General features: G+C 36.7%; 1 protein-coding gene across 2 annotated transcripts in view; it reads right to left on the bottom strand.

The window, feature by feature from the left end:
• Nucleotides 1-18,201, bottom strand: part of wscd2 (WSC domain containing 2) — a 49,248-nt gene that overhangs the window by 10,524 nt on the left and 20,523 nt on the right. Inside the window, exons 3-6 of one of the 2 annotated variants that reach the window (XM_079873111.1) lie at nt 15,441-15,555; nt 13,718-14,003; nt 13,121-13,551; nt 3,706-3,820 (exon numbers count right to left, since the gene is read on the bottom strand). In XM_079873111.1, coding sequence (XP_079729237.1) covers nt 3,706-3,820; nt 13,121-13,547 — 542 coding nt within the window. In that variant the 5' untranslated portion in view covers nt 13,548-13,551; nt 13,718-14,003; nt 15,441-15,555. Of the gene's footprint in view, nt 1-3,705; nt 3,821-4,993; nt 5,024-13,120; nt 13,552-13,717; nt 14,004-15,440; nt 15,556-18,201 lie in introns of those variants that run through there. The other variant, XM_079873110.1, reaches the window with a different exon arrangement.

Here is an 18,201-nt window from a genome sequence, read left to right as displayed (position 1 = left end):
GTTGTTGTAGATTATTGCTGCTGCGCTATTGATTATTGCTGTTGTTGCATATATATATATATATATATATATATATATATATATACACATGTGTGTGTATGTATGTATCCAAACTGCTATGATGAATGCTAACCAGCCATTTAAATGTTGTGAGCAGCAAGCTCATTGGCTGCAGACGCGACATAAACCAATCAGCTTGTGCCAAGTAGTTAACACTGTGAATATCATCAGGTTGCGTTAAAGGAATAGTTCACTTAAAAATAGAAAATTCTATCAACATTTACTCACCAGTTGTTTCAAACCTGTATGAATTTCTTCTACTGAACACAAAGGAATATATTTTGAAGAATGTCGGTAACCAAACAGTTGATGGACCCCATTGACTTCCATAGTATTTTTTTCCTACTATTGAAGTCAATAGGGTTACATCAACTGTCTGGTTACCGACATTCTTCAAAATATATTCCTTTGTGTTCAGCAGAAGAAAGAAATTCATACAGGTTTGAAACAACTTGAGGGTGAGTAAATGATGACAGAATTTTCACTTGTAAGTGGACTATTCCTTTAAGCACCCATCAGCCTGCAGCATCTAGTTTCATGCCAGAACTAGGCATCTCTTTTCTTCTGTATTCTGGCGTACATATGATGGAAATTGATTCTATTTTTTTTAAAAAGAAGAAAAAAAAGAAAGTAGGACAGGACAGGAACTTATGCATCAGTTGTTTACTGGATTTTGAGATGTGGCTGTTGAACTCAAATCTGGAGGCAGATGAACGTGAACTTGAGGGGCGGGTTTAAATGACTAAATGATCGGAGAAGTTCTGCATATGTCACCAGAGAGAGGTCTGTTGTTTTCACCAAGATCCAATTATGATATTGTGATTAAATATTACATAATATTTAATCATAATATTATTTAATAATAGGTAAAAAAAAATGTAATATTAAAATAAACCCTATGCACGGATGAATTGTTTAAAATAAGATCTTTAAAAAGTATTTAGAAAATGAATAGGGTGAATATTAATTTTATGCTGACTTTTAACACTTAAAACAGAGAGAAATTTGATTATTTCACCGTAAACAATACACTCTGTAAAAATGCTGCATATATCTTCACTGCTTTATGATGTCATCTAGTAGATAAATATCTCAGGTCTTAACTGAAAGGTTCAAAAAGGGGTGTTTCATGAACCAAAGAATCACATTTGTGCCTTTGAGCAGGTCACTTAAAAACAGGCTTTTCAAGGGGAAGTGTAAGACGTGCACCACAGTTTCCTTTATACTGATACATAATACATTCAGTGGTGCACACGGGCATGCATGTACATGTAGCTTTTGAAAAGAGCAGAAAGAATGTGGTCTATTGTTCTGACACTTTGACCAACTCCCAGCAATGTACCCCTCCCTTAAATTCAGATCATACTGTTTTGCAAAAGAAATAGGTTTCGATACAACTGATGCACTGTGTGGAGAGTATAATTTACAAGCGCAAGACTGAGAGAAAAAGTAAGCTGAACAGAAGCATTGATTGTGAACATGAAATTCTATGGTTCAAAAGCTCTTTTACTTGAACAATCACTTTAATGTGCTCTCCACCCTTCAGACCCCTCCTCTATGCAGCTGTTTTTTGTTCAAAAATCCTTTTAAAAAAATGTGAGAACTACCCTAAGCTGAGCCCCCAGTTTAAAAACATAAAAGAATCATTGTCAACAGAGCTCTTCCTTTTAAACTGATAAAGATCTGATAAAACTTCAGTCCACGAGACAGCGGTAAACGTCCTCTTGACTCGTGATCAATCAACAATCACTTTCATCAATGTTAAAGTTTCTCTTGAAATTTATTTCCAACAAAAATACATGCAAAACTGGCAAAATAAACTTAAAAACAAAGTCCATCCATTAATTTGCTCTTTTGTGCATGATGCCAGTTTTATAGCCCCTATTTTGATCTGAGGAGAGAATATAAAGGATCGTCTTTCTCCAGAGTCTGGCTCAGACGCAAGGGAGCAGTGAGACCAGATGTGCCGTTTCTGTTGACTCTCACTCCTTCCAGTAAAGCAGCCCTGAGGCCTTTTTCTTTCTCCCTTTCTCTCTTGGCACAGACTGATGTGATGTTAATGGGTATGCAGTGTTAAGAAACATTGGGAAGCAGAAAGAGTAGAGGAACCAAGGAAAGAGGAAGGAAGCGAGAGTGCAAACAAGATGGAAAGTAAAAAAAGCAACATTACCAGTTCAACCAAAAATAAAAATTAATTTAATTTAATCATCATTTACTCACCCTAATGTTGTTCCAAATCAGTGTCAAAACTGGAGGAATTTTGAATAAATTTGCTGTTTTTTCTCTCTCTCCACAAAACCTGGAGATATGAGTAAGACTAATTTTAAAAGTAAGATTTCTAGACTTGGAAAAATCATGTAAATTAATACAATATTAAAGTGCCAAGGGCATTTTTAATATAAATATACATTTTTCTGCCAGATATAAAATATTTTATCAGGTAGACTGTAAGAAAAAATATTATTTAAAAGACTGAAAATGTAATTAAATAAATTCATGGGTGGGATCCCTGAAAACATTCGGCTCTCATAACTTCTTGAGTCATGAAATGTAATTATTTTGATTTTAATTATAATGAGTTTTTTAATTTACAGGAACTAGGAGTGTTCACAGATTAAAATATGCTTTGAAAGCAAAACTAGGGCTAGGGGCTTTCGAATATTGTTCTGGACAATAGGGGTGGGGGGACTTGGGGTCAAGGTTGAGAACCACTGATCAATCAGTTCATTTAAAAGATCCGATTTATAAGTGAATAATGACATAAAATTCAACCTGTTCCTCTAATAAAGCTATCATATGGCTACTGAAAAACTGGAATAAAGTGCATGAGTCGTACTGACCACATTTACTCTCATGATGTTTTTCATTCTTTTTGAATTACTGTTGATTCCACAGAAATTGACACTGTGTTTCCACAGAAAAGAGCGATTAGCAAAGTTCTTCAATATTTGCCTTTTTGTGTTCCAAAGAAAAAAATATTAATTCAGGTTTGGAAAGACATCTGGATGAGTGAATGATGACTTCATTTTAGGATGAAAGTTCATTTCAGGGTGAATGTTAATGTTACTGGTGAGCACACATCCTGAAAATGAATGAGAGTACATGATAAAACACAAATCTTTGTGACTATCAGAGGATCATCAGAGGAAACAGCACATCTGATAACTCTCTCTCATCTGAGTTAATTATAAGTCAAGGTAACAAGATAACTCAGGGAATTAGATTAGTGTAATGTGTATTAAATGAGTCATGTTTGTCAGTGAAGGGGCTTTAACTAAGAGCAATTACATGTTTATGATAACTCATAATGTGTATGTATGTGTACATGATTGTTTGTGTGGGTTTTGTTTGGGAGTGTACTGTGTAGGTGTGGAAATGTTACCTTAAAAGAATAGTAAAACTTGAAATCACTTGCATTATGGGGGACAGATATCTGCTAATGGTCATCAAGAAAACTGCTTAATAAACATACTATATAATGTCTTAATGAAAGGATTCTGTCATGGTATTTTGAGGTCAAAGCACAGAAAATGTAATTACCTGAGCATGTAAACTGCGAAGTCAAAAGAAATGTGTCATTGTGATGCAAATGTGTGCACGTAGTCTTGTACATGGAGATAAAAAGTTTCAGTCGGCATACTGTACCTCTCAGCGCAGTTGTCCTGGCAACGGAAGACGGTCATTTTTTTGTAGTCAAAAAAGGACACCCCTCTAAGAGCCCGTTTCTGTGTGTCATCAACATAGCAGCCGGTGTACTTTGCTAAAGAGAAATATATTGAAAACATCATTAATTCCAGTACCAAGAATTAAAAAAAAAAAAAAAAATAGTGCTGATTTGAATCCTCTTTATCAGTAAATCATGTTGATTCATAAAATGAATTCAAGAAACATTCAAGGTTGTAAAGCACATTTCATAATTACTAAAGTTGAAACGCAGCACCATCTAGTGGCCAAATAGTCAAATCGCAGCCATACTGTTTTGGATTAGGGAATTTTGAATATTAATTCAAGGCACTTTCATACATGCTGAAATCGTATTACAACATTTTTATAAATGAGAATAATGTTGGATACGTTTCTTAATATAAACTTTAGTAGGCCTATTAATTAAGATTTTGTGAATAAGTTATTAAATGGTTTATTATTCACACGAGTTAACACATGCATAATATTTAAGTCTGTGATAATTAAGTAGCTTTAATTTGTGTGTATTTTGACAAGTCAAAGTGGGATACTCAACATTCTTTTATAAAGAGCTTAATTTGCGTAGAAGATTAAATTATAAATCCTCTGAAATTGAATGTAAAAATACATTTTAACAAGTGCTAACAGTCTGCCATCACATATTGTGATTAGCAACCATATAGAAAATGCCATTCCATATATTAACAGCTTGTGACACAAAACATTAAAACACATCTACAGTTTGGATATGGCCACATTGTTGTGGACGTTTTGTTCTGAAAACATTTACAGTCTGATGCACAGATGCATCATCTGCTCCATCAATCTCATCATTTGTGACACACACACACGCGCACACACGCGCACACACACACACACACACACGCGCGCGCGACCGAAAATGCCCTGTTGCATGACATCCGTTCTTTCTCTGTAATCTCATCTCTCCCCATTAGGATTGGATGTATTTTCTAATAGCAGATATGAGCTGGTGAAGGGGGGTTCTGACATATACACATACGAACCAGTACAACATTATAGTAATTGCAATTGTCTAAAAAGCAGCGAGCATGATGGTGATTTAATCGTATTGGCAGGCACAGAGGGCAAGCTCGGTAATCTGCTTTATCTACAAGTTAAGCTCCATTCACTCAACACTGTATTGCCATTCTGTGAAGCAACTAAGTGCTTGGATGAAACTCTCACTAGCAGCACGACTACAGAGTTAATGATGCTCTGCTGTACTCACATGATGAGCTCTCTGCATGAAGCGTTTGCTCTGGATATATGAAGAATAATGAAGAGGGGAACAGGGATGAGTTATAACAGTTTCACTTCAATATATTTGAATAAACCTCAATATCATAGCCTATAAAAGTCTAATTTATTAGACATTATTATTGTATGTTTGTACAGCTTTGAGCTACTAATACAAGTGATCTTTGAATTTAGATTATAATTATTATTAATTGTGAAGGGAAGACCAGTGCTAATGCTGTCAAAATATTTACTGGATTAAAATGTTGCCCTAGTTTCCTCTATATCATTATTATTATTATTATGAAAGCTTATTTCAGTCACAAACAGTGTAAAAGTGTCCTGAAGGAGGCAGAGTAGAGACAGGGACAACACATGGAAGAGTAGAATGAAACATGACACCAAAATTGACCCCCTCCGCTTTAATAATACATGTCTCAATGATTCAACGGTGAATGTGAATAAAAAAAAAAACTAAATATAATGACTACATTACATACATATATTATATAAATATTAAACAGATATAACTGAAATTTTTACATCACTAGTTCCTTTAAATCAAGTTCTGTTTCCCAAAAAGTAAAATGGGTTGTAAAGGTTAACTTTAACATGTTTTAAAAACACTACTTGGTGGAAACCTCACTCTTCCTTTCCCTTTATTTTTCTCTTTTTGTGGAAAAGTGACTCTGTAAGACTTAGGAGAAGAGGAAATCAATTGTTGATTTACTTCCCTTTTTAAAATGATCCAAGTGTCTGATATAGTTCAGACCACAAGATCACTGATGTACTAACTGAGCTAATATAAGACGTTTGCATTTCCTCCTCTGTTCCGTACTGTCACCCCATCTGGAGCCGATATCACAGATATCGTAGACTACAGTGAATGATGTTGGGGGCCTGAGCTCATGTTTCTGTCCTTGACATCCTTTGAGATTAATTAATTGGATGTGTGCCTTTACAACCACAAAGATACAATCTCCACAATTATAATAAAGTGGCTTACTTATCAGAGGTTGATTGCTAAAGTCATGCACTGTCAAAAGTGAAACGTGGTGCAGTGTTTTACTAGGGTTACAATTTTTACTAGAGGCCCACTTGAGAACCATCTGTTCAAACCTCACCATGGATAAAGGTAATGACCCGAGACTTGCACAATCCACTAATTGGCTTTCTTTTGCCTTTTTGTGGGGTTCTGTGTGAGCTATAGTGACTTAGCACAGTAGCCTAGAAATCTAGATGCACCCTAGCGGCAGCAAAATGTATTTTGGAGCCAGGGTAGTCTAGCAACTCTCCGTTGACATTCGGAGCTGTAAAAACCTAAATTGGGTCAGGCCAATCACGTCGTGTATAGAGTAGGCGGGGCGGGCTTAACATAATGACGACAGAGTTGCGACGGTTCCCTGCTACTTGAAAACAAAGAAGAGCTGCTGCTGGAGAACAGTCTTTCGAATCGGCTTTGGCCGCGACTCTGGAGGACTTGGAGTTAGGTTTTTCTTTGAGAAAAGAGCAAAGAACGGCACTTAAGTCATTCTTAAAAAAGGAAGATGTGTTCGTAGTTTTGCCGGCCAGATTCAAAAGTTGAATCTATCAACTAACGTTAGCTCCACTGGTGGGAAAACGCTCTGATTGGTGTAAGCGCTGTCCTATTGCGTGCAGTGAATCTGAAAGACAGCCGTTTATCCCGCCCCTCGGATTGAGCCGTGTCTATGGTGAGTTGCCAGACCCAACATCTTGATGTAAGTCTGGCTTGCCAGGCTATTAGCACAGGTGACTGTGGGGAGACTTTTCTGTATGTAGTCATATTTCAAAGAGAAATATGGTTTAATTTGAAAGAGGCCCACATTGGCTATTCAGTCAAGCTGCTTCTTGGTGTAATGTTCACTATGATTTAAGTAACTTGCTAAATGCATCCTGTAAACTAAACCAATCATGACTAAAGTCTTTCAGATTTTACTTTGGACTGCACAGCACACCATGAACTATAACTATAACCATAACATTTTAATTTTCAAGATAATAGGCGTTTCCATGCAACAACTATAACAGTAAGGCTACAAAGGAACAAAATTGTTGGAATCCTTTTTAAAGCAATTTTTCCATCTGCTGATGAACATTAAACACATTGACAGCCAATCAAAATTCTTCCTACTTTAAAGCACACAGAGCAATTACTGTATGATCACAGAACATAAAGCCCAACATTAAAAATAAACATGAATTAATTGTGCATTGGTGTGGACACTAATATACGCTACCATTTAAAAGATTGAGATTTTTTTAAAAGAAATGAATACTTATATTCAGCAAGGAAACATTGTTATGCAGTTTTTTTTCTATTCATCAAAGAATATTGAAAAAAAATGTATCACGGTTTCCACACAAATATTAAAGGAGAACTGCGGTCAATTTTAACATTGAGCTCATTTTTTTGTACATTTGGAGTGCTGTCAATACAGAGAACAACGACAAAAATCGGTGTTGCCTACACCGAGTTATTCTATTTTTAAAATTTGCACCCTGTTGACTTCAATAGGGCAAGTAGTAAGCCTGCTTTTTAGCCTCTTAACATCCTTTAAGTGTCATTACAAGTGCACAGAAAATGTGAGTGATTCCTTCCGAGTGAACACGGGTGGATCTGACTGCAGTAGATGTTAGAGATATTAATAAAAACGAAGTTAATTCAGCCAGCGCTCATACCTTTGTTTACATCCTGTTTTCGGTGGAACGCCATAGTAATCGATTGTCGAGTTCACGCGCGTGATCATTGGTAACTAAACCTATGCGCGTGAACTCGACAATCGATTACTATGGCCTTCCACCGAAAACAGGATGTAAACAAAGGTATGAGCGCTGGCTGAATTAACTTCGTTTTTATTAATATCTCTAACATCTACTGCAGTCAGATCCACCCGTGTTCACTCGGAAGGAATCACTCACATTTTCTGTGCACTTGTAATGACACTTAAAGGATGTTAAGAGGCTAAAAAGCAGGCTTACTACTTGCCCTATTGAAGTCAACAGGGTGCAAATTTTAAAAATAGAATAACTCGGTGTAGGCAACACCGTTTTTTGTCGTTGTTCTCTGTATTGACAGCACTCCAAATGTACAAAAAAATGAGCTCAATGTTAAAATTGACCGGAGTTCTCCTTTAAGCAGCACAAATGTTTTCAACACTGATAATAAGAAATGTTTCTTAAGCACCAAATCAGCATATTATAATGATTTCTGAAGGATCATGTGTCACTGAAAGCTTGAGTAATGGATGCTGAAAATTCAGCTTTGCCATCACAGGAATACATTTCGTTTTAAAATATACTAAAATAGAAAAATAGTTATTTAAATTTGTACTAATATTTTCCAATATTATTGTTTTTACTGTATTTGTATTGTGTTGTAATGCAGCCTTCCCTAGTGAAAAATAAATATACTAAAATGCATTTGAAATACATTTATTTTATGCTAAGTATACTGCAAATACATTTACATACTTATGTACTTAATATACATACCCTGCACTTGCACTTTTGGTATACTAAATTGATATACTTAAAGTCTGCTAAATTGGAAATTAGTTATTTTGTACTTAATGCACTTTAGTTATCCGGAAACAGTGCTGAAGTTCAACTAAAGAGATACTTAAATTGCTAAAGTGGAACTACTGCAAGTATACTTTAGGTACACTTTAAATATCTTGCATTTAAAGACTGATATTATACAGAGATCATACTATCCTTACTAATAGTGATATTAAAATACATTTAGGCTTAATATTAATAAATGTGCATTGTGCAATAAAGAAGTGCTCCAAATAAAGTTGAATTATAATATTTACATCAGCAATTCTTAAGCGATATGTCAGTAAATATGTTAATGGATTTGTAGTATACTTAGTATAAAATAAATGTATTTTAAATACATTTTGGTATAGATTTTTTTCACTAGGGTTAGTCAGGCTTCTTTCAAAAAAAAAAAAAAAAAAAAAAAAACGTTACCAACCCCAAACTTTAGAACATTCGTGTAGTTGTCATAATAGCTATTGTTATAGTTTTTGTCCTTGATGTGAACGGACATTTAGGAATGATAATATCAAATGTTGATTTAAAAGTGATACTTGGAGTCTGTTAGTGAGCTGTTTGATAAGCAGTCAAAAAAAAAACATAGCAATGTATACATAGCTGGCATGTTTCAGCTTTCTACATCTAAGACCTTCAGCAAACACCATCAAACACACTTTCCAACTAAACCATGATGGAGGTCACATCATGTATATTTAATCACATCACCTCAAAGAAGAAGCTTTTATTTCAAATATTAATGAACTGACTTTACAATTATTTACAGGAATACTGGGGACTAGAGCTTTCCCAGTTGCACATGGCTAACCCATAAATGAGAATAGTGTTAAACTTCTTTAGGATAACCATAAATGCTTTCATTGGGATCACTCAAATGAGGTTTTATTAAATGTATCAATTACATTTTTGTCTTTATTATAAAAATATATATTTCTGCTTATTCCATTAGTTAAAAAAAATAAAGAAATGATATCATACACTCTCTGATTTTATGTGCCTACTGTTAAGCAAAAAGGATTTTTAGGAGAGATGAAGCATCTGCCAAAGGCTATGAACTAACAACAGCTCTCAAATGTGTTACTCTAGCGTTAGAAAAAACACACACACGCATTCATTATTTACTTCAACAGTCACCAAAAGGGCATCTCATTCCTCCAGCTTAGCATTTTAAAGACATAGGCGGTTTGCCATACTCCACTGAGCTTCAACCATGGCCTTCATTCCATGACTGTCTGTGACAACTGACCAGTGACACGCATCTTGAAGGGCCAATCAGCTCGTTCTAATCAATAGCTGCGTTCTGCTTCACAGGGCACACAGCGTTCACTACACCCCGAGCACTTCATCTGACAAAAATAAACTAATCTGGAATGCCATGTACTGTAGCACTTGAGTCACACAGATTAGTACGATGATATAATATATGCATGTAAATAATTAATTTAATAATAATTAATATTTTATATAAGTGTATATGTGTGTGAGCCTGTAAAAGAATAATTAATACAACAATTTAATAAGAAATAATTCATTATATATTTAAGTACATTTAATTAATCACACTGTGCTTTATAACTGCAAACAGAAGCATAGAAACTAAGGTGAATTTAGCCTAATTAAAAAAAAAAAAATCATATTTTTGAACTTCTTCATGAAGTTCTGAGGTGCTGTGCAATAACTGATGGGTAAATTTCACTCTCCACTTCCTGTGAAGTGATATCGGCATACACACCTGTTCCCTATGCTATTCGCAGTGCCCTTTCAAATGAAACATATGGTATACAAGAAATCTCACCTAGGATAAGCGGATTTCCCTGTGAAGTCATTTTGCAGGGCAACTTTGGGCAATTTAAACGTACTCAGTGTTTTTATATTACAAAGTTTCCCCTTTAAGACACTGAATTAATTCTTTCTCCACTGAGAGTGTCTGAGGTTGCTATCATTGCAAGGAGAACTGTGCTTTGTGGTTTGCGTCACGACAGAAGTGCAACATTAATCACTTCCTTTTTTAACACACAACCACATGTGTCATGTCTGTGTGAGAACGTGTAAGGTAATTAATCATTGTTTTTGTCTTGTTTTCAAGTATAAATATCTGAACATCCTTTAAGCAAAAAGATACATTTACTTTTTTCCAGATGTTTAATAAAATGTTTTTACAAATTCATATACGATATAAAGTCTTGTTTAAACAGAAATGTCCATTTGTTTTACTGCTTTGGTAAAATCTAAAAACAAGACTTAATCTTGTTTTAAATGGGTCATGACATGCATTTTGTTTATTATTTTATTATGTTCCTTGAGGTTCACTTATAATGTTAAAGTTTTTTTGTGGAAAAAGGATTATTTCCAATCCCCGTTCTGCCCCTGTCTGAAATTATCCATTTTTAAAGGGTCATGAAACTTAAAAACACATTTTTTGAGATATGATATGTACAGGCTACACGTCACTGAAAACACTAAAAGCACTCATGAATTGTATCACCAAGTAGAAAATGGTTATTTTTGTGTTTTTCTGAGCAATTTCGTTCTTCTGGGTTGAAAAGCAAAGTCAAAGCAACGTCACGGAATCTGAGGTAGAAGCGTGCTTTCGGAGTGTGTGATTGGCTGAGCGCACGATTCTACGTCAGCCGGTCCTGAGCGCTTCTATGCATTTATTCATGAGAAAGAGCTCTTTTAACGGAGAATTCAAACAACACGTGGAGCGCCGAGAGCAGTATCTGCGCCACAATGAGTTTCACAACGCGGATAATATAGTTCATATACGGACCGGAGCAAGAGTGTTTCAAGTTTATGGACATATTTCATATACTCTAGTGCTCTAAACATGAAGCAGCACAGTGTATGAGTAAGTCTTCTTCAAATGAAATATATGTGCTAATAAGGACACTGACACAGCCGTACGTCTGATCATGAACATTGTGATGTAATGTTGTCAGATCCAATACAGCTGACTGCTTCATCCTTCTACAAAAGTTTCTTTCCGAACTCTCCATTACACTGTGCCTCGTTTACAAAACAAAATGCTCCGAACAAACATATAATCCTCTGACGCGATCCAGGACACCATTAAAATGAGTCATGAACTTGTTTCTCACGCCGAGATCCTTCTGAAGTCTGTACAAGATGTAAATTAGCTTTTTAAACTGGATGTGTCAGCGAACATTATTTCACTCTTCCATTTGTCCTGTCGACAGACTTAAGGGCCCTACACACCGGGACGAATATCGGCGCGCGTTATTCGCCAGCGTTTTTCAACGCGTATTTTGTGTTCACACCCAAGCGATTTTCGCTGACGATGAGCCGAGTGAACATGCAAATTCATTCCCTGACATTAGATGGCGCTTAATGTAAAACAGAAACCACTCCATAACAGTTCTCTTTTATCAAGATTTTTGTAGTCGCCGTCGCGTTTGTCATATAGTTCTTTATGTTCCGACACCAACGAGACCAGCAGCTCTACAATCATCTTGCCTTGCATCTTCCTCGTCTTATTTCTTCCCGGCAGTGTAGACGCTACTTGGTGTATATCTTCTTCGCCGTTACATATGTGTGCTCGGTAAGACCGTTTTGTGTTTGAGCGCCCCCAAGTTGTGTTTTACTGTAACTTCAGGAGCTCCAGACACGTGAACAAAAGCGCCAATCTCATTGGTCGGATAGTTTTTGACGCGGCGCGTCAAACCAAAAAAACGAACCCGAGGCGTTTTTAAAAAAATGACGCTTTTACGCGTGGCGTTTTTCACGCCGGTGTGCACACTCACATTGGCGCCCTTTGTTTAGTCACGAGGCGTTAAACGTCGGCGAATATCGCGCGCGAAATTCGTCCCGGTGTGAACAGGCCTTTAAGCGTGTGGAGTATGTCAGAAAGTGAACGTGCTTCTGTATAATGTATCCAATGTTGACATTGGATACATTACAGTGATTATAATGGGCTCTGTTAGCTTTTGTCACGACGTGACACAACGCTCACATCCAGTGTAGGCACATGTCAGACATTCAGTCAATGACTGAATGCCAGTGGGCGGGGCCTAGAATGCGATGATGTATAACTATTCGTCAATGTCTTGCTCTGGGGGCAGTCATATACAAATGTATTTACCCGTGTGACATCACAGATATTAAAATTTGCCGTTTTTGGAGCTTGATTAAATAAACACTTTGTTTAAAATAAGGAAGATGTTATAAGCTATGTAACTTGCAGGATGTTTTAATGGTACAAAGACCTTTTATATTAGGTATACAAAAGATTAAGACAAATTTGATTTCTCATGTCATGACCCCTTTAAGGATGTTGAAATATTTTTACTGAAAACAAGACAAAGATATCGATAGTGAAAATTATTTTTTTGTAGAGTAGAATTAATCAGGTTGAACTAGTATAGAAATACATTGCTACTGGTTTGTCCAAAAGTCTTTCTATACATTGTTCTCTAAGTTTTGGTTAACATCAGGTCATTATCTACCACTATAACTGGTCAGGATGGTCTGTCTATTTCAGAAGTTAAAACAGATTTGGTGCCATTGAGGGGAATGTTCCTACCTCTCCCATCATCCATCTCTTTGGTGGTTCTTCCTTTGGCACCATGGCTCCAACTGCTGGTATGATCGACTCCTCTTCCGGCCCACTCCGGTGCATCCTGTGCTCTATTTTCCTTCATCCATGGTGGTCCAAATCTCCGGGGTGCTCTCTGTGTTTCCTTAAACACCCTCCTCAGGAGCACCAGACCATCAGAGGTAGAGCTCCCACCACCTGTGCCGCCCCCACCTTCGGATATAAGTGGGTCACGGCCGCTTCCAGAGGCGCTAGTGGTGGAAGTATCGCTGGAGAAGCCGGAGTGGAGAAAAACAAGGCTGCCAGCGGTGAGGTAGAGGAGGATGAAGGTGAAAAAGCGTACCGGTTTACGCCGGAAATAGCGGTGGATCTTCAGCAGCGTTCTGGCCATGATGGGCTCTCGAGCCACACGCATTGGCCTTTGAAGTTGCACAGAAACATATAAAATCAGAGACAGCACCTTCCTAAAACGTTCATTGTACTGCGAGTCCCTTTGAACCACTAAAACGATTAGCTAACTCGGAAACAGTAGTTGTAAAGGTGACGGAACTGATGTTTAACACAGTTTGTCCATCTGTTACGGACCTGAAGACACTTCCCCAGGTTTCCTCTGCGGCAGTATACAGGAATGCCGTGTGTCCGGTGTCTTTCTATGTCCTCGAAGAGACAGCGATAGAAGTGAACGGTGCTACAGCAGGGGCCATGTTGTGAAAGACGAGTGGCAGTGAAGACTGAAAGATGATATTGCCGTGGCGACGCTTTCACTCCTGTTATCGGACTCTCGCTCTCCAGAGGCCTTGTTTCTCACCAAGCTGTCCGTCAATCAAAAGCAGCGCTGATTCATTCCTGACTCAGTCCTTCCACTCACAGACTGAAAAACATAACATGACAGATACTGAAAAAGAAGTAAATGCTGATGAGGTCTCTGAGCAAAGAAAAGCACTATATCTGAAAGCGATTAAGGGCATAGAGCTAGAATTCAATAACACAATGCAGCAGATTCATGAACACCCAAACCATCAAACACAGAAGCGAGACACTTTTAAGTGCCCGGCTCTGCAGTGAGCAGAAATGTGCCAACAAGAGCCTGTACACATTTACGCAACAGCTACACTGAAAAAGACAGAGACTGGTCATGTCTTAATTATGTCCAAAAGCTGTTTGGCTTGAGGATGTTTGTCTTTTTACAGATATTTCCAGACGACAAGGCTGATATTTATAATTAAAATGTTCATCTTGTGATTTAAAGAACATCTTTAGGACATTAAAAGAGTCATTTAAAATGCATTTGTTCTTCTGTTGATCTCTTCTTTTCTCGTAACAAAACTACATCACATCACTCAGGGATACACAGTGCCAAAAACTCATTAATTTGCTTGACAGAATGAAACAACCAAAAATGTGTTTCACAGAGAGGAAAAGAATTATGTGTCACAATGATGTCACAATCTTACTTCTTAGCACAATATTAAGTAATAAGTAGCTTCCCGAACACTGCAATTTTCCTAAATAATATTTTTCAAATTTTTCTAATAAGAGAAAAAATGCAAATTGTGCGTATTCAGATCTTAATAAGTCAAGTCTATTTTTCATACCCATTAGAAAACCTAAAAACATTTACATTTAAAACATCTTTAAAACAATGAAAGACAATTTTTTTTGAGAAATGTACAATATGTATGAAGGGAAAATAAATTGGCATTTTGTTTTAACCATAAACCTCACAAAAACTGTTAGATTTAAAAACAAGACTTCCTGTGTACATTTGTGAATTTTATAAAATATCTACAGTATCTTGTTTAAAGGATTTTTAGATATTTATACTTTAAATTTACTCGAGAAACAAAACTGGTGTTAAGACTTTGTATTTAGAGAATATATCTTGAATACAAACCTATTTTTCCAATCCGTTTGGAAAATTTTTGCACCATAAATCTGAATGTAGTCAAAACACAGTGTGGTAACTGCTAACTAAAAACAAGTCTTATTATCTGACACAATTTTTCTTCATTAGTAAATTAACTAGTTTAGATTAGAAAAAATAAAATAATAATAATAATAATTTTTCAGTGAATAACTTGTAGAGCAAAACAGGATGGAAGAAGTCCATTCCAGTTCTCTCAAAGACCCCAGTGTCCACAGTGGGCAAAAACATTCAGGCAGAGTGTTTAAACAAGCAGTCATAATCAGCCTCATTCCGAGGGTAACGGAAATTTCTGGAGCTAACATCTCACTACAGACTTTGCGTGAATGTGCATGTGAGTGTGTGTGTGTGTTTGGGCACACAATGACCCAATGTCACCGTTACCTGACCCTTGGGCTCCCACCTGCTGCAGTCAGAGCGGAGTCAGGCTGATGTTATCGTGACAACATTCTAAACCAGCAGCACACAGACTTCATTCAGCGTAGATATAGCTCAGTTCCTACAGAGAGGGGAGGGAAAGAGAGGGAAAATTCATTTAAATTCATGTTGCACACCAGGGTGTCAAGGATTTCACTTAGTGTAAGCTCTTTTTTTTATTTGCCTTAAGCACATGTTTTTTAACTTTGTAGACCCAGGCCTTTAAAAGTGCTTGTAAATGTGTGTGTGTGTGTGTGTTTTCTTGTGGTAAAACTCATGACTTCTTGGAGACACATGGGCATCTGTTAGTGTGACATAGTAAAGAGCGCAGATCAGTTAAAATAAAGACACTAATAATAAACTATTAGATCTACCATCAAAAACATTGAGGCCCCCGATATAAAGTACACTGGCCCACAAAAGTCACAGTTAAAATATATGAATGTTATCGCATTCAGTAACAAAATATCAAAACAAATGCCATTTATTTTATTTTTAAAGCAATGTACTGTAATTCAGAGCAGGCACACTTTTCAAGCAAAACATTTCACAAAAATAAATTTGTTAGGTTTTACAGTAAATTACAAAACAGATACACTAATAAAAAATGAAGACAAAAATATTAGATTTTCTCACTGTCAAACATTAATGGAACATGTTAATTCTTTATATTTAACCTTAACACTGATATCCACACACATCATTATTAACTTGGAGCACATTCTCAGGGTAGCAGGATATTTAAAACTGGAAAAAAGTGGTTTGACCTATTCTTTGAAGTTTGACCGGATTGGCGTTCTTTGATGGATATTTTTCACATTCACACCAAATAAGCTGAAAAAGGTTCAGAAGGAGAGACTCGTGGGCAGACCATGTCAGAATTAATCTTGGCTTGCTTGAGTTAAGGGCTATGACCTCACGTTACAGTCCACAGGCTTTTCCATAAATACCCACTCCATTACTGCTAGAGGAGGCAAGCCACTGTGCATCAGCACACAGAGCGCCACAGTGCCATTACAGGCCCGTCCTGCACATGCCCAACTGTAAATAAAAAAATACCACTTCTCCTGTGGGACCACCCACGCTGTCACTGTCACATACAGACTGTAAACCTTCAGCTTAAATCTGAGTCTTTAAACAAGTGCAAAACTCTTTGTTTTCCCATTTGACTGATTGGGCAATAGAAGTAATAAAGTCTCTGGGGTCAGGTGGGGAAAGTCCATGGATGTCTTTTCACACTCTCCATGCACCCAAGCAGTTCACACGATGAGGAATTGTATTTTGGGTTTTGTTTTCACATGCTAAACTGTCAGAAAGCTATAAAATAAAATAAAAAAGTACCCCAAAATCACAACATTTACAGTAAATTAAACAAACATTTCCTTGAGGAAAACACATTTTTGATAAAGCAACAACAAATGTTTCCTATCATAAATTATGTAAGTGACTCTCTCCACGTGTGATTGTGGTTTGGCAGGTTCTGTAAAGAATACAGATGGATGTCAGCAAGTTGCCAAGAGATGTGGTTATCTACCAGTGTTACAGGAGAGTGAATGCTAATAGTAAATGAAAACGTATAGTGTTTGACTTTCTATTACTAACAATATAGAAGCAAATACTTTTGTGTGAATGCCATTTACTTTCTTTGTTTAATAACGTATTAGACAGAACTGTTAAACAGAAATGGTAAACTAATGAAGATGGAGAATGAGAGTTCTGTGCGTTCAGGCGCTGGTGTTCTCAGTGCTGTCAAAATAAAAGTCCCCTTTCCGACACATTGGCCAAACTGAAAAACGTATCGGCTAGTGCCGATATATAAAAAATGCCAAATATCATCTGCCTTGGCAATATATCATTTGTCCACTACATCTTATCAAGTCGACACTCTAGACTCATGGATGAGACTTTTGCAATGCACAACTCACATTCACTTGAAAACATCAACATTTAGTTTAATGTTGTTGCTGTTTTTATTCATTTTATTCATTTTAAAATCATTATATTTTCGCCATTAAACCTTTAAATGACAACAGGAAATTGTGACTGCTGAAATAACCATCATGACACACTACAGAAGCTGATTCTTCTGACTGACAGAAGGGAAATTTATTTATTTAGGATTTATTTTGTAGTAGAGATTAACATTATTCTGAGCACACATGAAACTATCTTTAGTTGAGTAAAAAGCAGACATTCCCCAATCCCTGCCAAAAGTTCAGAGCGGGACCTCATGTAGTGTGTTAAAAATGACAGCATCAGCATTTCCCCATTAAAGTGTCATGACCCCAGAACTACAGGGGCCCGTCTCTCTCTCACTCTGCCTCCTCATGTTTTCTTTGTTCAGCAGCTATGGCTTTCACTTCAGATTAAAGGCTGAATTCCACAGCTACCGTAATGCTGTTTACATTAGAATCTACAGGCCGCAAGATCTTGCCACGACCAGCATTTTTCAAACTTTGACAAGCACTTACATTTGCAATGAATGCCCAAGTGATCTACTTAATATTGCCTTTGTGTATTTACTGTCACATTTCAACATATCAGACCATATTTTACTGTTATTTTATTTGATATACCACAGATGCGCCATGCCTTCGCCTACACGGGAGAAATTGTCAGCTCATCAGCAGAAAGACCGTGTATTTTGTGCACAGAATAAAAACATCCAAACAATAAAACACGATTTTATAAAAATGAATCCAGGATCTTGAGCAGCTTGTTTATTTTA

This window comes from Squalius cephalus, assembly GCF_949319135.1.
Source record: "Squalius cephalus genome assembly, chromosome: 5".
Classification (NCBI taxonomy): domain Eukaryota; kingdom Metazoa; phylum Chordata; class Actinopteri; order Cypriniformes; family Leuciscidae; genus Squalius; species Squalius cephalus.
The sequence above is the reverse complement of the archived record's forward strand: the minus strand, read 5'-3'. Positions and strand labels throughout refer to the sequence as shown.